The following is a 23,590-nucleotide window of genomic DNA, read 5'->3' as shown; positions in this document are numbered from 1 at the left end:
ACTCATCAGAGGCTAAAGTTGTGTCGCAGGTGTTGTAAATTATTGTTATTTCCAGAGGCTTTGTGCATTTTCAGCTGTTACATCTTGTCAGAAATGAAGAGACCAGAAAACCCACGTTGTAATCAGTAACGTAATCCTAAGGCATAATGCCTTGTAAAATGCTGCATCCACATGTGGCCTTACAGTCTGTGAAATGGGACAGACTTTACCAGCCTTGTGACCTGGCAATGCCTTTTTTTTTCGTTGAAGTGTGTGAGTGATCATAGCAACTTCCAGGAGATTCCTTGAAAACTAATACAGTATGGTTTTTTCCCTCTAGCTTAAAAAAAACAACAAAAAAAAGCTACCTCTGCCATGCAAGATGTTCTTAAATTTTGTTTTAAACTTTTTTTTAAAAGGTACTTCTGCACTTTTCTAAAACACTAACTTAATAATTAACTTACTCTTCTACAGGGTGTGATAGGTGTGCAGCTGGTGGTTACCATGGTGATGGCTAGTGTCATACAGAAGATCATACCTCACTATTCTCTTGCTCGTTGGCTTCTCTGTAGTGGCAGGTAAGATAAGAAACAGTTGCTATACTGTGTGTGAATATGGTAATGATACGTCAGAGTAATAACAGTAAAACACACTGATTTTTTTAAACAAAAAAATTAATCTGCTGTTCTTAATTTTTTTACCATAGGGTTGTGACACCTGACTTACTGGCTCCAACGTATAAAGACAGTGTTGCTATGAAAAAACAGATTTGCTTGTTACTATTAATTGTATCAGTCACAAAGTTAACTGTTGTCCAGCCCTTACATCATTAAAGGCACAAGCTGTGTATTCTAATATTAAAAAGCTAAACTGAACACAAGACACTGAAGAATGGAAGATTATTTTTTTTTCCTCTGCACTGCCTCAGTGTTCTTGATAATCTACCTGCTGATTAGCTTTGCATATAAAGAGTGCTTAGGTATTTATTAAAAATTCTATTTTTTTAATACTTCATAGGACAGGATTAGTATAAATTTCAATACACTACTTCCTCATAACAATAGATCAAACAGACATAATGAGTTGCAAGGGGAGCATTCCCTGTGTGGCGCTATCTATAATAACAACAAAAACCAGCAGCTGTTTTGAATATAAATCAGTATCTTAAATATTAAAAGAATCATAGACACTGTGTTTCTTTGCTTGGCAAGAAAAACACTTTTTATGATTAGAAGGTAGTGTGCTGTCTTTTGTAATTGTTAAAATTTGGAGAATACCAGATCTGTACTCCCTGATTTCTGAAGGATTATCCTTGAATAATGATACACTCCATAGGAATCTTAACCACTGTCATATAAATTATCATTACTTTTTTTTTCTCTGTATCTCTGAATTACTAACTTTTTTCTTCTTAATTTTTCCCATTTCATCACCCAAATACTTGCTAGTGAAAAATGATTAAATGTTTAGATGTGTGTTAGATATCACTGATTAGGTATAATGGGAACCAGTAATTGTCAGCTGAATAACATGAACAGGAACCATACTCTTCATTATTGTGTTAAGTTTCATTGCTGATCACATGTGCAGGGTATTGATCACCTTTTTTTAGGCTCTGAAAGAATATCACATTAATGAATATGAAATTGTGCACCAGTTATTTTTAAACTGTGTTACTACCATATTGTTTTTATCAGCTTTTATTCAGCTAGCGCTTTCTACTTTTTATATCCTATTTAAAAGATGTATTTAAATTTTGCTTTCAGAATTTAAATACTTAACTTACCTTTCTAAAGAATTGCTTAATACTATGCCCATGTTCTTAATTCTTATCAAGTTTTCACTTTCTGTATCCTTGTTCTAAGGCATGCCTTGCGCCAATGATAGGGAGAGGTTTGCTGTTCAAATATTTTTCATAATTCTTTTATCTTAGGAAATCTGCAGATAGGTAAATACATAAAGCAGGACTTCTGTACTTCTGCTTATGGAATTCTGCATTAAAGTCAATGGGAGTCTTATTGCCTTTCAAGTTAGTAATCTTGGAAATTTCATTGTATCTTTTCAGTGTTCTTCAATTTATCTAGTAACTATTGTAGTGCATTGTAATTTCAGTCATTGTGAATAACCTCCTGAATATAAGAATTATATAGAGAGCCAGGAATAATTCAGTGTTTCAGAAATCAAAACACATCACAAGTTTCACTGCAATAAGAATCTGGTTTTTAATGGCAGAAAGAATAAAAAAGTTCTCTTCGTAGTTTAGCTGACAGACTATCTTTTATGTTAACTCGTTTTCCTTAGTGCTGTCATTTTCGTTAAGTGTTAAATGTTAAATGTAGAGACAGGCGCACTCTTAAGCATTCCAGCTTTTTTAGGGAAAATTGCAGCCTACTTCGTCTTTCCTTTGGCAGTATGCTTCAACTAGACTTTGGTTCACCACATGGGCTTTTTCAGTTATTTTGACTTACCCTACTTTTGGAAGAAAGACTCTTATCCTTCGTAAGCAAAATAGTCTGGAATGTCGACCCATAACTCTAATCAGTTGGGAGGATAAACACATTACCAGGCAAGCCAGAAAACTCTTAAGTGACCAGTTGATTTCAAGATGCCTCTGTGTGTGTGTTTGAAGTTTGTTAAAAGGAAACATAGATACTTCAAAATTTAAAATAATTGTTAGATAGACAAAAAATAATTACTCATTTACAGAATGAACAGTTGTCGTTGACTGTTGAAAAAACTAATTAAATTTGTAAAGAAGTAGAACTTTTTTCAAGCAGTGCTATTTTCGGAGCTTGAAATTCATGTTTATTAAAGCCAGTGAATTGGCAGCCTATGTATCTGCACAGGCCTTTGCATTTTTAACTAATAAAACATTCCCTACCAAAATGTTGCTTTTAAGTTCCTCAGCTACATTCTGTTCTCGGGCCACTTCAGGAAGACAGGAGCAAACGGATGTTTTGTTGTGCATTGCTTAATGACCTTCATTCAAATTAACTGGGGCATATCTGTGCTGCTTTTGCTATTCAGGCTAATTTGGATATGTCAAAGCTACAGAGTAATTAGTTGTGGGATCTTAGTGTTAAACAAATATAAGCTAAAGCAGGTACAAACTACTATTTTTTTATTTTTAGCCCAGCATTTATGAAAATGTTTATTCAGGTCTCTTGGTTTTGAGGTTTCAAATGCAAGATATGTAGGTTTTATTAACTTAACTACTAGGAAATAAGATTTTGGATATTTTTTATAATTATGAATCACAACATAATTCTGTAGCATAATTAAGAGCAAATTGTGGTTTAAGTGTTTGATTTGTGTTGGTATGTTACACAGAAAGAGAATTTTGTCTGTTCTACCTTAATAGAGACTATTTCTCTATCAGTGCAGGAAGGATTATGAAAAATTAGCTTCTAACACAAGTGATTTACTATCATTACAGAACTACTTGTGGTACTCTGAGCATGCCAAGTTGAGATCTGCAAGATAGTGAATGACAAGGCAGAAGACTATTTCTCTGCTTTCCCCTACTTTCTCTAGGTTGTGTGAAAGATAGAGGTTAATCTCTCCAACGTAGTTTGTGTTTGTGGATGAAAAAGTAGATGCTCTGGTTTCTGTATAGTTCTCAGTCTTACAGTCTGTTTTGCAGCAGTTTGCAAATAGCAATTTTTACAGCTGGGACCCACACATGATAAGAAAAAAACCCCAAACAATCCCACAACCAAGTAACCTACACTCTTACTGATGCCTCAAAAAAAACCTCACAAAAAAAATTCAGCCCCTCTTCTCTCCCCGAAATAGTACTTGTTTATGCAAAGTCTGTAGTATTTGCCATTTTCACTTTTTGAACTGGCGCTGCATTCCTTCAAGGAGAATCCCCAGTGATTATTTGGATCTTTCTGATACATTATTGACTAGTACTGAAGTTCCTTTCTCTTCAAGAAATCTCAGCATCAGCTGACTCTTTAGCCCAACAGTACCTACTGACACAGGCTTGTGGAATCCCCTGTTAACCAGACTGTATTCTTCCTAATTTTGATGGATTTAACTTACCTGTTATGGCACTTTTTCAGTTAAGGTGATGTTCATGACCTCGGTGCAACTGCCTGTTTAATGCTTCGTTACACCAGAAATTAAACTGCTGAAACTGGGAGCTCTTCCTGAAACATGTTTTATTTTTGTTGTACAATTTTTATTCATTCCCACTTCTCTGTCCTCAGCCAGGTTTAGTGTTGTGTCAGAACAGAGGAGTTTTTGACTCCTGTTAAAGATCTGTTTAGTGATTCATTCATTTCATTAAAATTATACCTAGTCTTATAGTCTTTATCCAGCGCCTTGCCGCACGTGTATGCACACGTGAAGTGTCCATGCCGTCATAAGGAAGGTAGAAGTTGTATAATATTGTTGTTTGTGGCTGACTGTTTCTGCTTTTAGCATGATGAACCTCCCCCAGTATCTGTTGTGTAAACAATGTTTGATTAAGAATCATAAAATTACTTATATTTACATGAAGGACCATATTCTGCAAGTATAGAAGTGGGTGGACTAGACTTCTCTTGGGACAAGAAGCCTTTCCAGAAAGAGAGCTGAGAAGCAGGTCTTATTGAGTGGCTTGAGATTGTTTGAGTTTGATGTTTATTTTTGAAATTTGCCTTTCTATCTTTTTGAAACTGGGTGGAACATAACCTCTTAATTCGCCAGGGTGGACTTGAGTGGTCCTACTTGGTGAGGTTTTCTTAATATCAGAAATATCGATGGTTGTGATTTCCGTTATCATCTCATACTGTTACCCTGTGTTAACCTGTGTCACCAATTTAGTGGCCTCCTACCTGTAGAGCAGTACTTCCACATAAATTTCCCAAGCATGTTCCTGTTAATACTTGGGCTTATTTGCCTCAGCATTTCAGAATGGAGATCAGACATTCCTCCTGCGTCTGGGCAGCAACCCTCCTTTGTTGAATGCAGTAAAGGCTTTATTTTAAGTACTGAGGTGCTTGACATGCACGGGGAATTAAAGGAAAATGTCCCATCCTGGAGACTTAACCATCTCTGTTTTTCCTCTTCAGAATTTCCTTACCACTTGCCTTTTAACTAAATGGGTGGTGGGTAGTACATTGGCTTGTGAAGGTGGGAGAACTTGGGGCTTAGCTACATATAATTTAGTGATTTTTTTTTTTTTTAATATCAGTTTTTTGTAGTAGAAGTTGAAGACATCACTGAGAAGGTGTTAGGAAAGCAGTGCTGATGTTACAACCTGCTCTCCTTAAGAAAAAAGACTGGTAATAGTTATGTGATAATAGCTATTCTGGATTCTGGAAAATTACTCTTTTTTCGTTTTTTGAGAGGCATACTTACACTTTATAGAATTGTTGAGAGTATGGTTCTGATGGGTAATGGTTATGGTAGTGAACTTTCTCCACTTTCAGTGTAACCTTGTTTGCTATATTTGATAACTTGAAAATTTGGTGTTTTGAAAAGTGAAGGGCTTTCACTTGAATCACAAAGGGCAAAGCTTTCTAATTAAGAGTAAGCATCCTATGTGCTAAGAAAACTGAAGTTTAGCAGTGGTTGTTCAGCTCAGGCAGGGCTGATATTTGCACACACAGATATTTTGTTTAGGTGTTGCAAATTGCCAGTGTCTTAATATGCATATAGACCTATGTTGATATAGAGGTGTTTTTTTTGTTTTTTGTTTTTTTTTTTTAAGAAAAACCCACTCTAAATGGCTAATATTGATGTTGTTTTACCTGAGATTTACTTTTTCTTTAGTTTGCGGTGGTACCAGCATCCAACTGAAGAACAGCTACGGATTCTTGCAGGGAAACAAAGGGGGAAGAGCAAAAAAGATAGGTAAATACTTGTTTTAAGCTTTTTTTTCTGTATTTTTTTTCTACTTCTTCCTTTTTTTTCCCCCCAGCATGAGCCATATAATAATCTTGCCAGCCAGCTTTTGTCTTAGAATGAGTTGAAAACTGTTAGTTGCATACAACTGCTATACTTGCTTAAACTGTCATAGCTCTATACTGAACTGTGTCCTTTCAGTTTAACAGAGAGTTGAACACACCGGAATTGTGCAGAACTGCCTGATTTTCAGGTCACAAACTTGGTCTGTGAAATTACTGATTTGATGGCAAGGATTTTTTTTTTTTTTTAGTGAATGTATTCGTTTGGATGAAAACTGAGGAAATAAAATCTGTAGGTTTGAAGCTCTTAATCTTGAAACAACAGAAGAAAGATTTGAGTATATTAGTTTAGCATCAGAATACTATGAGCCACCATTCTCACACAGCTGTGAAAAAGGTAAATGTGCTCCTAGGATGAATTAGGTGAAGTATTTCTAGTAGAAGAGATAGGGAAATACTAATCCTCTTGGACAAGGCACCAGTGTAGAACATTATCTGGATTACTGTATACAGTTCTGATCACTCCTGTTTAAGAAAAATGATTTTGTACGTGAACAGAGGGCTGCTAGGATCATGCAGGAAACAAAGTCTGTTTTGCAAGAGGAAGCTAAAAGAGCTTGGCTTGTTTAACCTTGCAGAAAGATGACTGAGAAGGATGGGATAGCTGTCTGTTAGCTAGAGCTGGAGTCAGATTTCTGATGTTCGTCTGTGAAGTACTGGAATGGCCTTACCAGAAGTACATCTGCGGCAAGAACAGATACATCTTGAGGTGGTAGAGCTGACTGTATTGATGCAAGATTTCTGAATTGTCTAAGTTTAAAACAAACCAACCAACCCCTCTACCTTTCTTTTTGGTGTCATAGGAGGTTTCCTTTAGTCCTTTTCCTTTCATTCCAGTGTGAACTTTCTTATAATTCTTAACACTTGTGTTAATCCACATACTGCACATATAATCTCTTCATTGTAGTGTGGTGGTTTTTTTTTTTTTCTCTTTCATAGTTAAGCTACATGGTTATAACACCACCTTATTTGCCACACTTGGGGGTATAAAATTAAGTTTTTCCTGTAATATTAAATGGCTTTAATTTTACGTTTGTTACAGTATTCTCTCAAATTCAGAAACTCATCTGACAGTTTTCTGTAACAATTTGAGGCAAAATAATTGTGAATAGCATTACAATTTTTAACTGTCCATGTAACCAGGGATATTTATTCATATGTAAAGTAACTTTAATTACATAACTGTAAGTCCACCCGTAGGAGCCTTGAACAGAAAAACACAGTGACATTATACATTGCTCTTACTGCCCTAACTGAGCCTTGCTGGTCTTTTGCTGTGCAAACATACCTGTACTCACTTTCACCAGACCAGTTACATACTGACAGCTAGCTGAGTGGCATGTTAATATGTGCTGACGTGTAAGATTAAGTTTTTGCCGCCTTTGGAAAATTTACAGTGAAATTTAGTAGGAACATGCATCACAAGTCACCTATATATGCACTAAGTTACTAAGCTTCTACATTTGAAGTTTCAGTTGTGATGCTATGTTTTCATGTCTGTGTAGTCAAATTTTGGTGGTGTGATTTAGGTGTTATAAAATTGATATAATTATCTCACTGTTTTAACCTGTAACCATGAGAACACAATAGCAGTAGGTAGTTGTGTGTACTGGGATAAATGTTTAATCACAGAGGGATGTGAAACTTAATGAATACTACACATACTTTTTAGTCAATAAATATATCTCTGTGTCCTCTAAAGAAGCAGCTGTTGTTGGAGGAGAACTGAAGTAGAAAACTGTTCCTGTTGAGTTGGTTTCGATGTATTGTTTTAGGCTGTATAAAAAAAGATGTGAAACAGATGGTGTTATGAGAAAATAAGGCCACATCTATTTTGTTTTCACCTTATCTTTTCAAGATAAAGAATTTACTTTGACAAGCCCATAGTCTTGCAGAATGCACTATCTGTCCCTTAAATACTATTCCAGTTTGAATTGCTTAAAAGAGAAATGACAAAAGGAGATCCAAGGAACTTGCTTGGAAAGTAGACTCAGAAACAGTTGCAATGTGAACTTGTAGTCCGTTTTATTCAGTGCATTTTACACTCCAGTATGTTATATTGTAGGTTATAGTAGCACATGAATATTAGGCAGATTTTGTGTTTTAGAATCATTCACATTATATTAAATTTTTAGGCTAATAAGAAGGTCCATAGCTACTGTGAATTACTTTGCATTAAAGCTGTCGATGATCATGTGTGTGTTCTGACTGTGTCTCTTCGCTTATGGGTCCTCTGGGATAATTACAGTGTAGGAATACCAAATTTTGTATGATCATCTCCCTCAAGATGGGGTGGTACTTGGTCTGTGCTGTAGGAAAACATTGGAGTGCAGTTGGAGGTAGGGAAGCACACTGAAGCTTACAGGTACTCAGGTGTTTGGGAATTGTTGCTTAGGCTTGAGCATCTGAATTTTTGGAGTAATGCTTTAGATTCCTATCCTCAGTTTTCAGTTTGTCCACTAAAATGATAAATTACATAAATTGTAAAATATAAAATGATACTGAGAAAATCACCTGAAAACAAAAATAGTAATAATGTTTTCTGCTTGTATTCTTAACTCACAAATTATTTGAGAGGACATCAGTCCTTAAGTTTAATTTCATGATTGACTGAATTTCTCCTTATGTCCCAATAACTCATTTTTCTATAGAAAATACTTGTCTCCTTTTCTAATTTCCGAGGTGCCATTCCAAAATGTGTCAGAGTTTACTTCTAGCCATTTAGGAGTTTTGAGTTTGATTTTTTTTTTTTTCCTTTTTTATTTTCTTTTCCATTAACCTAAGGAAACATTTTCTGATCAACTTTAAGGACTTTTTGCATAGTGATGAAGTATGTTTTACCGTAGTTAGTAATAGTAATCTTACAGACCTATTTAATATAACTTGATTTTGTTAGATTCTTTTAACAGCATCTTGTTTTCTTTGATTTAAGGTCTAGTAGTATGGCTTATTTTCAGGAAAGTGAAGAACACTTTATACCTGGAGGGACTGAATGATGTTGGTAGGGTAGATCTAAGGACTTCTGAGTTTGGGACACACATTGTGGAACTTGGTGCCACGAGATACTACACAGCTCAACAAAACCCGTACTGCTTCAGAAAGGGCGTAGGCCAGTTCCTGTAAATCTTGACAAATGGTAGTTTCACAAGATGCAGTCCCATGGCTCAGATCATATTCGAGTTGGTTAATGGTGGAAGCCAGGAAGGGTTTAGCAGTGTGAGGAAGAAAATTTCGTTGCCTTATTCCTTCCAATTTTGTAGGCAAATAGCTACTTTTATGATGGGAGTAAATGAATCTGCATGTTAATTCTTTATGAAGCCCCTGTGTATTGCTGTTGCGCTCTGCAGCAACAGCTAAAACCTGGAACACAGCTTGGAGCCCTTGTGCTGTGTCACTATGTACTTAGCCTTGTCTGTCTCTCAGAAGAGAGCACCATGTGTTAGTTTTTTCCAAGAGATACTAGATCTCTAGGATTTCCAGTAATACTGAGATAATTTCTTTTAATTTTTTTGCTTATTTACATAAGCAGCATATGAATTGAAAAAAGTCTAAAGTATTTCTACACATACCCTTATAAATGAGAAAACTGTCTTAAAGTTGTCTTTGCTTGATGGCTAGTGGGATGGATCTTTCAGGGACCTAGGTTCATCCGGCTTGTGTGTCATACTTGCCAAGCACTCTGTGGTGGAAAAACGCTTAATGCTTTTTTGAGAAATTCGCTTTTTATTTGTTTCTTTATGATCTGTCTTCCTGAATAGATTACTGCTTGTTATTTCCAATAAACATTTTAAAACATTTAAACACTGCCAAGACTGTCTTTTTTACGTACTTTCAGTTCAAAGACTTTAATGCTCCTTCTTTAAGAATCCTGATCTAGACCTCTGAATTTAGCTTGTTTTCTTCAGGTTATCGGTGTGGCAGGGCAGATCATTTCTGCTCTGTAGCTATAGTTCTATCACAAACATTTTTGGAACTTACTAGAACACCCTGTAGCTCCTTGAACAGAGAAAATCAGTGAGCTGAAGTAAATACTGGATGATGAATCTTGCCCTAATACATGGCTCAGGGTGCAACATACAGAAGCCATTTAAACCCATACCACAGTAGTATGTCAGAGCCTTGCAAAATAAAGCTGAGAAACATTGACACACCTGGTTGTTCCTCAAGATTTGAGCTTGATTTAATGTTTCTAGCTAACTGTATAAAAATCTTTGCATTTGCTAAGAAGAATTGTCTAAAATTTTCTTGAATTTGAAATGCCATTATATGTTGAAAAAGGTTTATTTTCTCATATCCATGTATGCAATAACTATTTATTTATTTTTGCAGAAAATATAATGGTCATATTGAAAATAAACCCCTAACCATTCCAAAAGACATCGATCTTCATCTGGAAACAAAATCTGTGACTGAAAGGGACACTATTGGTAAGAATATGTGGATGCAAGCAATAATACAGTATTTCAAGTATATCCTGATTCTTTCTCTCAAGTGTTTATTTGTGATGAATGCTAGAATATGTTTTTGTATTGACACTGCATGAAAAGAAGTGCAACTGATAATAAAGTTAAATGAGAAAGCAAGAATTAGGGCTAAGTCTTCTTTGTTTTTCTGCGGGTGACATCTTAATAGCAGTATTATGGAAAAGAATGAGTAGGTGAAATCCAGCATAAAGCACATCTATTGTTGTATCAGGCATCTATAGCAATATGAGACAACAATGAAAGGATCACGTCATAGTCTGTTTGGAATAGAGACTGTAGCTTTGTACAAGAAAGTGACAATTGGCAGATGTCGAAACATACACGTTCTGCTCAGGTAATACAGGAAATGTGCTGCAGTACTGAAACCTCCTAGACCTTTCAACCACACATCTAAAACACTGAGGTAAAATGCTTAGAAACCAAACAGTGACAGTATAAAAATAAGCAGCATTAAGTGTTTTGGCAGTTGCTGATTTTTTTAAATGGTGATTTTGATGCCTCCTCAATCATAACCCCTCATTCTGTTGCAGAAAACTCATATGTGGGTACATATACATATGTGAGATACATATTTTCTTCTTATCTGCATTTTTATATGCATGTGTCTGATGCATAAATATAGATAGGAAGCACAGACCTATGCAGATTTTTCTGCTTAAATTATCAGATGCAGTGTAGAAAATACCTTTAAGAGGAAGGCAGATTTTTTGAAGCTGACACATAAATGAACAGAGCATTCACAAGTTTCAGTGTTATTTGTTAGAAATTACAGCATTTAACTGTCTCTTTGAGCATTTATAGATATTGATACAATGTAGGGTTTAAGGTCTTAAAGTTATGTATGCAAACTTTTGTTGAATCTGACCAGAGCATAGAATCATGGAATTGTTTGGCTTGCAGAAGAGCTTTAAGATCATTGAGTCCAACTGTTAACCCAGCTCTGCCAGCTCTACCACTAACCCATGTCCCTAAGCACCACGTCTGCACGGCTTTTAAATACCTCCAGGGATGGTGACTTCACTTCCCTGGGAAGCCTGCTGCAGTGTTTGACAGCCCTTTTGGTGAAAATCTTTTTCCTAATATCCCATCTAAACCTCCTCTGGGGCAGCTAAAGTCCACTTCCTCTTGTCCTGTCACTTGTTACTTGGGAGAAGGGACTGACCCCACCTCACTACACCCTCCTTTCAGGGAGTTGTAGAGAGTGGGAAGGTCTCCCCTCAGCCTCCTCTTCTCCAGGCTGAACAACTCCAGGTCCCTCAGCTGCTCCTCGTAAGACTTGTACTCCAGGCCCTTCACCAGCTTCGTTACCCTTCTATGGACATGCTCCAGCACTTCAGTGGCCTTCGGGTCATGAGAGGCCCAAAACTGAACACAAGGTTTGAGGTGTGGCCTCACCAGTGCTGAGTTCAGGGGGACAATCCCTGCCCTGGTCCTCCTGACCACATTTTTTCTGATCCAGGCCAGGATGCTGTTGGCCTTCTTGGCCACCTGGGCACACTGCTGGCTCATGTTGTGCACCTCCAGGTGCCTCTCTGCTGAGAAAATTTCCAACCACTCCTCCCCAAGCCTGTAGCTCTGCCTGTGGTTCTTGGGACCCAAGTGCGGGACCTGGCTTGTTGAACCTCATAAAGTTGGCCTCAACCTGTTGCTCCAGGTCCCTCTGTAGAGCCTCCCTATCCTCCAGCAGATCAGCACTTCAACCCTACTTGGTGTTATTGCAAACTTAATGAGTGTGTACTCAATCCCCCCATCCAGATCATTGATAAATGTGTTAAACAGAACTGGCCCCAATACTGAGCCCTAGCGAACACCACTTGTGACTGGCTGGCCACCGGCCTCCATCCACTGCCACTCTTTGGGCCCATCCAGCCACCCAGTTTTCCTCCCAGTGAAGAGTACGTCCATCCAAGCCATGAGCAGCCAGTTTCTCCAGCAGAATGCTGAAGCAAATAGTGTCAAAGCCATTACTAATGTCCAGGTAGACAACATCCACAGCCTTTCCCTCATCCACTAGGTGGGTCTCCTTGTCATGTAAGGAGATCAGGTTAGTCAAGCAGAATGTGCCATTCATAAACCCATGGTGACTGGTCTGATCCCCTGGTTGCTCTGTACGTGTCTCGTGATGGCACTCAACGTGATCTGTTCCATAACCTTCCCCAGCACTGCGGTCAGACTGACAGGCCTGTAGTACCCCAGATCCTGCTTCCTAAAGAAACAGAAAAGGAGCTGTGCTGCTCCCACCTGTGGTGGGAGGGCAGAGGAAGCACCTTTCCTGTCTGGCTGACTCAGCAGCTGGGTCAGGAGGGTTTCTTCTGCATGCCCAGGGAGCTTCCCAAACTGCTTCCTCTCTGCTGTGTTGTTTTTCCAGCAGACATCTGGTCAGTTAAGTCCTCCATAGAGCAGGGCTGGGTAATATGAGACTTCTTCCATCTGCTTATAGAATATTTCATTTGCCTCTTCATGCTGTTCGGGTCATGTACGACAGACTCCTACCATGATACCTGCCTTGTTGGCCTTTGCCCTGATTCCTATCCGTAACCATTCAACCCTGTCATCACCATCATCAAGCTCTGGGCAGACAAAACACTCCCTAACACTCCTCTCCTTCTTTGCCTACCCCTTCTGAAGAGTTCAAAGCCATCCAGTGCAGCACTCCCCTTGTGCCAGCCATCCCGCCACCTTTCTGCAACGGAGACTACGTCACAGCTTTCCTGCTGCACGGTGTCTTCCAGCCCCTCCGGGCTGTTGCCCATGCTGCCTGCAGTGGGGTGGATGCACTTCCAGCGGGTTATTACTGCTTGTTGCCTTTTGGGGGGAGAAATCCTGAATCTGCGTGACCGTTCTCAGGTGCTCTGTGGTTTCCAGCACATTGGTAGCCCTTGTGTCTTACCTGCCATGTGGATCTCCATCTTCTGGCCCCACAGAGTTAGCAGACCAAAGGACCGTGCTAGCACACTGTCCGTCATTATTATTGTTATTTCATGATGAGTATATTGCGTAGAAATACCTGAGTTTGGCCAATTTCATGTCTTGTAATCATGACTTGTAATCAACCGACAAATGCTCAGTAATGTTTTGTGACTTTTTAGCCCTGTAGTTGTAGGGAAGGTGTTTGGGATGGACAGGCTGCACTTCATTGTCACAAATTGCTCTTTTCAGTTTCCAGCACCTTTGGGAGCTCTCGTCATAAATCACCAAGCCTGGATGCCTCACAGTATATTCTTCCCAGAATTTTTATAATGGAATTTACACAATGATTTATTGCAGTACAGGAGCTACTAACAAAATCTGAAAGAATAAACCATCAGTATCTTAGATGTGTGTTTTTTTAACGAAAAAAGAGGAAGCAACTATATGTAATATTTTAAAATATTGCCCATGAGCTTTTAATTTTTAACAAGAGTCAGTAAAACTCTTGCCTGGAATTGCAGCTAGAGTACACTAGAAAACTATTTTCTGCCGTGATGTTGAGTTCTGAATTAAGTGTGCTTTTATTGAATTTAGAGTATTAATGTATAAAAAAGCTGTGATGATAAAATAGTAAAATCTTTTAGCCTTATAAATTTGAGTAGTAATCAAGCACTGAATAACAGAAACTAAGAGTGAAGTTTGTCGCTCTTTACTTGAATGATCTGAATCAGTTAATTGGAAACATTAATTGTCAGTTCGTTCTATAAATGTCATTAACTACCTTAAAATACCACACCTTTAACGTTTCCAAACTTGTATTTTTCAGCATTACATTATTTTCCAGAATATCAGTGGTTGGTGGATTTTACTGTTGCAGCTACAGTGGTGTATGTGGTGACAGAAGCCTATTACTCCTACGTGAAGCCCTCACAGGAGATGAATATCAGTGTAGTCTGGTGCCTGCTTGTCTTGGCTTTTGCAATGTATCCTTTTCCGTTTTCTTAAATCACTCCATCCCTTCCAAATAGTTTACATCATTCTGCTATTTATATAAAGCTGTTGATTGATAGGACACACAAATATTTAGTGTTTGGAAGAAGAGTCATGTAAGCTAGTGCCATTGGTATGTAATGTATGTGCTGTATATACATGGTCTTTGTACGAGCTGATATCAATAGTTTGTTAACATTAATACCAGACCACTTATGGAAAAAATATGTGTATGTGATCACCCAGTTAGTGCTCATCTGTAGGATGTAATGATTCTAAACTAATTTGATTTTGCCCAGTTTGGCAGTCAGAAGTAGATTTCTCTGCAGAAAGTATTGATAGCTTTTGGAGAAGTGTGCAATTTGTTCCACACTTTTTGTTTTCAGTGTGTTTAATGTGGTACTTCCTGAACAAAATAGTACAGTAATATGTTTGCTAATTTAATGCAGAGATACGTGTGAATTCATAATTATAAAATACGTTCAAGACACCTTTATGAAGTTTATAGAAAATAAAATGTGTAGACCTTTGTAGGAGCTGAGATGGTACATTTGCAAAGCTCTGTTAAAAGTTGAACTCCTCCCTGAAACTGAGGCAAGCAAAAGCAAAGTACTTAGGAAACAGGCCATATCAAACCATAAAAAGAAGCAGCTATTATGTTTGTTTTTACTGGAGGAGGCAATATCCGACAGGGATGCTTGCACAGTAATTAACTGCTTTCTACGTACCAATCCAGATGTGCGCTTCAGGGAGGCCTTTTAACGACGTTATAGGTCTTTGTGTGATAGATAAAGCAGTGGAATTGAAAAAAGGCCTGCAAGAGTGCAGGTTATGGAAAGGTGAGTTAGAAAATTAATTTCTGGAAATCCTCTGCTCCCTCAACAGCTGACAACTAGATAAAGTGCTAAGTTAGGGTTGATATAGCACTTGAATATTCAAAATGGATTCCTCTAGATAAATGCCCATTCTTCAATAGAGATTCTTAGTGTGGTGTGGGTTGTTTTTTGTTTTCAGTGTTAACAATAGCTGATATTATGTAAAACCCTTAAACTCTAATATTTGATTATACTTAGCTAACGTTTCTGGACATGCTCAGTGCTTGTGCTTGATAATTATTAAAATGTGTGCTGCCTTTACAATAAAGACAGAAATTATTTTTCTGAGTAGACTGAAGTATAAATGAGATGCAGAATTTTCCTTGTAATGAGTAAGTACTTGCTAGGAAAGTCAACTCACAAAAAAAAATAGAACTGTCAGTAGCTTGCTTCCAGTCCAAGTATTTATGCTCTGACTTGGCAGTGGACGAGAGCCACAGTCCAAAAAGTGGACTAAGTCTGCTAAGTAGTGACAGGAAAGTGAGTATCTGGCTCCTGTGCTCGTTATAATGATATTATATATTATAGCTATATTATAGCTAATATACTTAGCTGTTATTGTACAACCTTTGTTTTATTTGATTGGGTAAAGTCAGGAATTCGAGTTTAATCTTGGCAGAGGAGAGGAGACACAGGCAGCTACTGCCTAAGAAATCAAAAAGAAAGCCAACACCTTTGACTCCTCTTTTGAGGATGGGGGAGGGGGGCAGTAGAACTAATAATGGAAAAACAAGCTTCAGATACTAAAGCCACAATGCACTCTTACGTTTGTTGGTTGCGACGCCCCATTTGCTTCGTCTTTCAAATCTTGTGTATAGCCGGCTTAAATAATACCACAGTAGTTGCAACTCTAGAGAACTGAAAATTTTATGTTATAGGGAAGTCCCTTGCCATAATGCTTTCTTACAGTGGTATTTAATTACAGTGCTTATCGCTGCTTTCATTTGGTCATCGATTCAGGGCAAAAACAAATACAGAAATTGAAAAAAGGTTAAGTTGCCTGGCAGCGCAAGCTTTCTGTCTCAGTAGTGTGAACATGCAAGTGGCTGTTAGGGTCTTTTTTTGATTGTTTCTTTCTCACTTGCCATTTTTATATAAATTGAGTCAAACCCAACATTTTCAGTTTTATCCTAATCTGACTGAAGCACTTGAGATCTCATTGCACATTGGGGCCTGGAGGAGATTGAAGCAGATCTAGTGTTCCCTGCGTGCTAGAAACACATTAGCTGTAGTGTTTCAGTAGCCTTTGTACATGACTGAAAGGGAGGTGAGATCACGTAAGAGTAGTATTAAAAGCAAAAGATCACGTGCTAAAAACTAAGTTTTATTTATCATGCTAAAAACTAAATTTAACAAGGTGAACATAGTTGCATGCTTTAGCGTTTTTGTACGTAGGTATGTATTGTCTAAGGGACCAATATTGTTTTGGGTTTTCGGTAATAGGCAATATACTTCAGAGAGAAAATTCTTAAGGACTTTTTAATCATTTGGTTGGGGTGAGAGAAAAGTTGGAGAACTTAAAGCGTAAAATTCACGTGGCACTTCCAAAATGATATGCAGTTTGGGCAAGCCTAGAGAAGAGTGGTCTGATATGTAGGATCAAGGCTTCAGAACAAAATACGTTCTTGGAAGTAAGAAAACTGTATACACAGTGTAACCTTGTATAATTACTTATCTAGTACTAAGTAGCTGAACAGTCAATTATTAATTATACAAAGGAAACAAATGGTCAGAACTTGTTTTCTGCCATGTTGTACAACTTCTGTTTACTTTTTTTTCCTTCTTCTTGTGATTCAGTAGACCAGACTGAGTAGATGCTCAAGTGGCAGCTCATGCTCAGGTTACCCACTGTAAGGCTAGGAGGGCAGGAATATCTCCTGTTCTCCCTTGTTCTGCCGGACTGCAGTGTGAACACCACAAACCTCATGGCTGGTAGTGTAGAAGAATGGTTCCAGGATAGGGAACTGTCTTATTGTCAGCAGAACAGAAAAACAAATCTTTAAATGGATGGGTAGTTTCAGGAAAACTGAAAGATGTTTCTTGGAGGCAGCATTTAGAAGACCTCCTGTACCACCTGTGCAGTGCTTAATATTTTTGGAAGGATACTGTGTTGGTTAATCACTTTTCATAGTGATAGCCTGTAGTCACTGAACACTTTCCAGTACCTGAAGAAAAGCATCAACAGCTCATGACCTGTTGATTGTGAATTTTGGCTTAAAAATGAGTGTTGCAATGTTTCTTGCAAAAGTAATGTTAACATTTGTGAAAACCCACCCGTTGTGATGTAGGCCACAGTACTTGATTTACTATTTTTTTTATTATTCTTTATTTATAGTTGGTTGCAGGTAGTAACTATTCACAGACTGATGATTTCTATTATTTTAAAATTGAAAAGGTGGCTTTTGTCAGGAGAAATATTCAACATTAGTGAACTGAATTATTGATCACTATTTTAAATGTAACAGTTGCAGCCAGCTTGCAAAGGATTGGGTTTGAAAAATAACAAAATACTTTACCGGAGGGAGGAAGAGTGTGCATGAGGATAGAGTGAGATGGACAACACTGAGACATGACATGTATTAGTAGTAGTGTGGGCCTAATTTGAATTACTATACTTAAACAGCAATTTAAAATTCGTCAGTGAGAACAAGTAAGTCAGTTTACTTTTTGTCTACAGACTTTTAAACAGCGTTGTACACAACTGTTTCTCTCACAAAGGCAAGATATTTAGCAAAATTAATGTGGTATTGCAAAAGTATATTTCTCACCTGGAAAGACATCTGTTTTCTGAAAATATTTAAGTAATCTTATTTCATTGTGCGTGTGTAGGACTATTATAATTCAAGAATTCCATAATTGCAGCAATTTAAAATATAAAATTACTTTTGTAAAAGTGTATACGATAAATTCTACGGGCATATCACCTTTTGAGACCAAAATAAAAGTAATAAAAGATGGGGTGATGGTGAATCTATTAATTTAGCACTGTTTAATTCTGAATTAATTCTTCACTAGGTCCTGAAACATAGATCAGGCAGTGAAAGGAGATGATGAAGTGATCCATAGTGCTTTGATTTTCTCCATCCCTAAAATAAGTAGCACAGGTGATTATTCAGCTAACAGAAGGTTTCAGTCACAGTTAGCTTGCATAATCATTAATTTATATGCTTTCCTTTTCCTGGCTGCAGTTACCACATGCTTTAGGCACAATCCATAGCTGAAAACATTTAGTGTCTAGGGGGTTATAAATCTGTTTATAGCTTAGCACTGTTGACCACAAACTGCTATGAAGTCCTTTGTATAACTTCAAGATTCTAAATTAATGTGTTTTCAATTTGTGATCTGGGTCCCTAGCTGTAAAAAGACGCTTGGTTTAAGAATGTATTAGTAGAGGAACAAAGCTTTCCAGAACACAGTCTATATGACCTATTATGTGCCTCTTTTTAGGGTAAGTCTTCCTTTAGGTATACCAGTTCTTTCTGTGAAGTATGAAGGGAGTTCATTACTGTGAACTTTAGAGTCATTAGATGCTGTGCTTATGCCACTTTACTGTGTGCATGTGTGTACCTTTCTTCATATACATGAAATATATCAATGTGTGTGTTAAGTTTGCTGCCTAATGAAGTGTGATATTGCATAATCATATAGTTCTTGTGAGATTAACTGATGACTTCAAATGTTGTAATAGATACTCTGAAACATGTTTTAATGTAATCTACATATTAAAATGCTTTCAATATTTTAAAAAGTGCAAATATGAATATGTTTCTTCATAGTGGAGAATCAGGGTACAGTCTACACTAAAAGTCTTTCCGTTTTTTCTTTGGATTTTTCCAAGCAAGTAATGTCTGGACTGAGATATTTCCAGGTCCTTTATTTAAATATGGACTGGATATGTTCTGCCATTTAAAAAGAAAAATCAATTATAACAGACTGCAGTTTATAATAATAAGAGTTGACAATGTATCATGAAAAATTTGTCCTCAGCTACTCTTTAGAAATATGTTAAAAAGAATACTCAATAAACATGTTAAAATAGCTTAATAACAGAGCAGATGTCATATGTTTCACAAATATGAACACAGTGACACTGGGGTTACATGAAAGGACGTAATGTATCAGACTATAGGGAGTTTTGTTTCTGTTTTCCAAGCTGAGCATGGGATAGATTTTCTTTCCTAGGTTGTACTAATGTGCTGTTGTTTTGCCATCTTTGATAGCTAAATATTTCAAACATCTGTATGTGAAAGTAGAGCAATACAAGCTTTATCTTTTTCTATGTTTTTGTGTTTAGTAAACAGTCTCGTAGTAATCTAAGCAACAATCCAATGCTGTTTGTCACCGTTTCTTGTAAGACAGGTCTACGCTCCTTGTGAGTGGAAATTATCGTAGTTGAGAAAATTTATCCCATTATCGATAGAAACGCTTGCTGGAGCATTGTGTTTTGGTTTTGTTTGTATACCTTAGGGCTGTGTTTCCAGGAAGAACATGTGTAGCTTCTCTGCAGTTAAAAATGTGTTCACTTCCCTGCCATGACAGTTGTTGCATTCAAAAGTAGTATTTTGGATTTTGAAATCAAGGTATATTAACTGTTGCATTGTGTAGTTTGACGCAGTATTTTTCATTTAGGTCAATATTTTGCGTTGAAGATAAAATTGTCTTCTTTTTTGTTTGATGTAACATTCTTATGTAATAATTTACATTTAAACTGTGGTTTAATTCTCCTAGGTTGATAGTGAGCGTTGCTTCTATTGACTGCAAGTAAGCCTAAATCAAAACTACTCCAGAGTAGTGAATTCCTGGCTGCCCATTATGTGATTATTATGCTTTACAGTATTCTGTAATTTTAACCTGAAATTGCCTGAAGACATATTACTTTTTTCAAAAAATTGCACATCATAGAACAGCCCTAGTGTAGATGACCAAAATACAGCTTTTGTAATTCTTAAATATAGTTATTTTACAAACTTAATTTTCCTTGACCTTTTCCTTGTGTAGTAAGGTACTGTTTTCGTTGACTACCCATTATTTCAAAGTAGAGGATGGAGGTGAAAGATCAGTCTGTGTCACCTTTGGTTTTTTCTTCTTTGTGAAAGCAATGGCAATTCTCATTGTGACAGAAAACTATCTCGAGTTTGGACTGGAATCAGGTAACTCCTTTCTTTAGTGTTTGCAGCAGCTCTAGTGATTGCATGACCTGGAAAAATTATTTCCAGGCTTTTAAATGTTTTTGAGAATATCTGTGTTAAATGAACTTCCTATCTCGTACACTTTGCTTTGGAATGCAGATTTGAAGGATATCCTTTATATTTTCCCTTCGTTCTTTTAAATAGTGTTATCTTTAGCTACATTTGTTTTGTTAATTGTATTTGCCTTCCAGTTTTACATTTAACTCATTTCACCTTTCATAGTAAAGTGAAGCTACAAAAAAAAACACCTGCCTGCGTTTGTAAAAAATAATGGTAATTTTATTCATCCTACTGAAGTGTATAAATGTAATAGATGTTAATCAAATTTTATTGCATTATGGCGTACTAGTTATCACATGAAAGAGCTATGCTAGACATCTGAAAATTTATTTAAAAGATGATCTGTTACCTGGCGTTTTGTTTCAGAAGAGGGTTCTGCATTTTTACAGTAATAAAATAGACGTAATATGTATTTCTCTGCAGGATTCTCAAATTTCTCAGAAAGTGCTATGCAGTTTCTTGAAAAACAAGGTTTGGAATCCCAGTAAGTTTCTGGAAATATATCTGTCTGTCTTAATGTTCATTTATAACTGAACCACTTGGATTTTCGTAGCAAGCATTTGTCTTACATGTTTTGCTCTTGAACGTGCTTACAATCTCTATAATAATGTGGAGGAGTACGGTAATGAAGATAATTTGTCAGTACTCAAAGTAAATTAAGTTGGATTTTTGTTTTCTCTTTTTAATTTGGAGATAGTTTCTACCCTGACATTTTGGTTGTAGTTCCTAAAATACACTTCAAAACTATAACCGTTTTTTTCATGGTAATTCCCTTCAACTTTGCAAGGATTGCTTAAAACGGGTAACAGATATTTTTTAATATTCCTGTAGTATGCAAGAGGGTGAGTGTGCAAAAGCTACAGGTGGAGCTTGTGATAAAGCTGCATCAGTCCTGTTTTCAGGTTGTGATAGTGTTTTCCTATTGTGCAAAAACATCTGCTTGCTACAGGACATCTAAGTTTTGCATGGACTGTCAAAGGAGCGTGCCGTATCTCGTGATGTTACATAAGCACACAACTGCTGTCACAGACAGCCTTTCTATATTGGAAAATGTGTTGCTCTTGCAATTCTTTCCTTAGACACTTGCTATAAAATGCGTTTATGGGGGATGTCATCAGTGTGGTAGCGCAACTGTGATTTGGCTTGGAAGTTCTCAAGTATCGCGCAGAAGCTGGGGAATCTCGTTGAGGAACAGAAGTTTCCTCAAACTAGTTTTGTTGTGTCATTTATGAATAAATTAATGGGAAACCTTTAACTGTTTCTTAGCCCTTCTTCACTCTGCCTTTCTGTGTTTACTAACTTCTGTATTAATTTTCCTGTTAAGTGTGGCTTTATTTTTGAACTTTTGCACTGCTTCGCTGTTTACAGCAGCAATGGAGTTGATGGTGTCTCTTGCTGGATTATGTGACATAGATTAAGAAAGATTCTGAAATTCATGTGGGTCACTAGACTAGTTTTTGTTTGTCTTTAATATGTGTTAGTTGCATGTCACTTTTTCTCTTTTTGTGTGTGTGAAATCCAATATTTGTTAATTCCATAATTCAGCTGATCCTCAAATTGTTTATTTTTGGGACTACTTCGAAGTTCATTAAAACAAACTATATGAATAGCTTAGAAGAGACACGTTAATTGGCCACATGTATGTTTTACATAAATCCGTGAAAAAAATGCAGCACTTTGATGAAGCTTTTTAATGGAAAAGGTAGAGTGCAAGTAGTCTAACATAGATGTTTTGTTTCTGACCAGTTAAAGTTATGATGCGTCTGTTCCTCTCTTAAAAATTAACTATTTCTGTTAAATAATTCGTTGTTAATGACGATATATTTTTTATTTTTTTGTTACTTACTAACAGACTTAACCTCTTCAAGGCAGTAGCTTAGGTTTTCTGTTTTTCTAGGAAATAAATGAGTTATTTTTGTTTTGTTTGTGTTTTTTTTCTTTCAACTCCTGATTGGTTTTTAATAATGCTAGTATTCCAGAGTAAGCCTATAGAATACTGTTTGCTGTTTTTATTAAATGTTAGATACTGTTGAGTTGAAAGTAGTCTCTGATACCCCACTCCCCCAACTTCCTGCCCAAGAAAATGCTTATTTCCTTTCTTTTCTTTTAGGGGTCCTGTGTCTAAACTAACCTTCAAATTGTTCCTGGCTGTTCTGTGTTCACTTATTGGTGCTTTTTTGACATTCCCTGGCTTGCGACTGGCTCAAATGCATCTGGATGCTCTGAATTTAGCAACAGAAAAAATAACACAGTAAGAGAAAATATATGCACATAGGTATATGCTACTCAGTCTTTAATGTCTGAAAATAAACAAAGCAAACTATTCAAAAAAGAAGGTACTGACCAAGACTTCTGTTGCTGGCTGCTTTTTGTATCTTGAGCAGACTTGCCACCTGCCTCTTTCTGCTCAACCTGTGCTCTGCCAGTCTGTTACATTCTTTGCCTTGTCATTAGAGTCCCAATTAAAGGAGCTTTTCTTTCCTCCTCCAAAAGCACCATGAATGTTTCTGCTTACTGCTTTGTTTTCCCCATCATACCTTTTCGGAAATTCAGACAAGTTTCAGGCAGTAGAGATGTTTTTTCCCCTAAACCCTGCCTCCAGCTGGACATCATACCTTCAATAAATTTAGAGTAACATAAAAATAAAAGATGCCCCCCAATATTTAATAAGGGTCAGATATTATTAGCAGTTTAAAAGAATACTCTCTTTTTCAGACATCCTTGACTTTTGTAGAAAAGTGGTTTTTCTAATCTAACTGTATATCTTCAGCACTCTCTGGCCAAGTGAGAAACTCCAAGTGTCTTCCACAGATGTTGACCTTTGATACTTACTGCATGTTAGTGACAGATTCTGCAGTGTAGGCCACTAGTAGTAGTTTAGTACTAGTAGTAGTTTAGTCTGGTCACTTGCCTAAGGGAAACATTACGTTTTCTGACACAAAAAATTATTTATGTTCAAACAGCATTTTTTTTTTTTACTTTTCACCCTAAAATGCTCAGCTTAAAGATTAATCTGTGTTTAAAGTGGCCCTTCACTCTTGATAAATTTGTAACTGAGTGCTCTGTGCTGTACTTGCACTCATTGTAGCTCAGTTGCATCCAAGTAGAGCTGCAAGCTTGTCTTGGTTTAGAAGACAGGGGAAAGC

The 23,590-nt window shown here is 37.0% G+C and overlaps 1 protein-coding gene across 1 annotated transcript; it reads left to right on the top strand.

Annotated features, from left to right (window-relative positions):
* The first annotated feature begins 459 nt into the window (after nucleotides 1-459).
* On the top strand, nucleotides 460-22,699 carry LOC104267335 (transmembrane protein 161B). Its single transcript, XM_009870469.1, has 7 exons — nucleotides 460-557; nucleotides 5,743-5,823; nucleotides 10,266-10,363; nucleotides 14,157-14,313; nucleotides 20,194-20,345; nucleotides 20,868-20,928; nucleotides 22,555-22,699. Exons 1-7 carry the CDS (start codon nucleotides 484-486, stop codon nucleotides 22,697-22,699), a joined length of 768 nt encoding a protein of 255 aa, XP_009868771.1. The 5' UTR covers nucleotides 460-483.
* Nucleotides 22,700-23,590: the final 891 nt, after the last annotated feature.

Source organism: Apaloderma vittatum, unplaced genomic scaffold (assembly GCF_000703405.1).
Source record: "Apaloderma vittatum isolate BGI_N311 unplaced genomic scaffold, ASM70340v1 scaffold9590, whole genome shotgun sequence".
NCBI classification, from domain to species: domain Eukaryota; kingdom Metazoa; phylum Chordata; class Aves; order Trogoniformes; family Trogonidae; genus Apaloderma; species Apaloderma vittatum.
Note: the sequence above shows the minus strand (reverse complement) of the source record. Positions and strands in the feature narration are given on the sequence as shown.

What these genes read in the sequence shown, in the direction of transcription:
- LOC104267335 (XM_009870469.1), top strand. Translation starts at nt 484, where the DNA reads ATGGTGATGGCTAGTGTCATACAGAAGATCATACCTCACTATTCTCTT. An exon ending in TGGCTTCTCTGTAGTGGCAG is followed by an intron (nt 558 to 5,742) that starts GTAAGATAAGAA and finishes CTTTTTCTTTAG; the next exon opens with TTTGCGGTGGTACCAGCATC. An exon ending in GACTGAAAGGGACACTATTG is followed by an intron (nt 10,364 to 14,156) that starts GTAAGAATATGT and finishes TGTATTTTTCAG; the next exon opens with CATTACATTATTTTCCAGAA.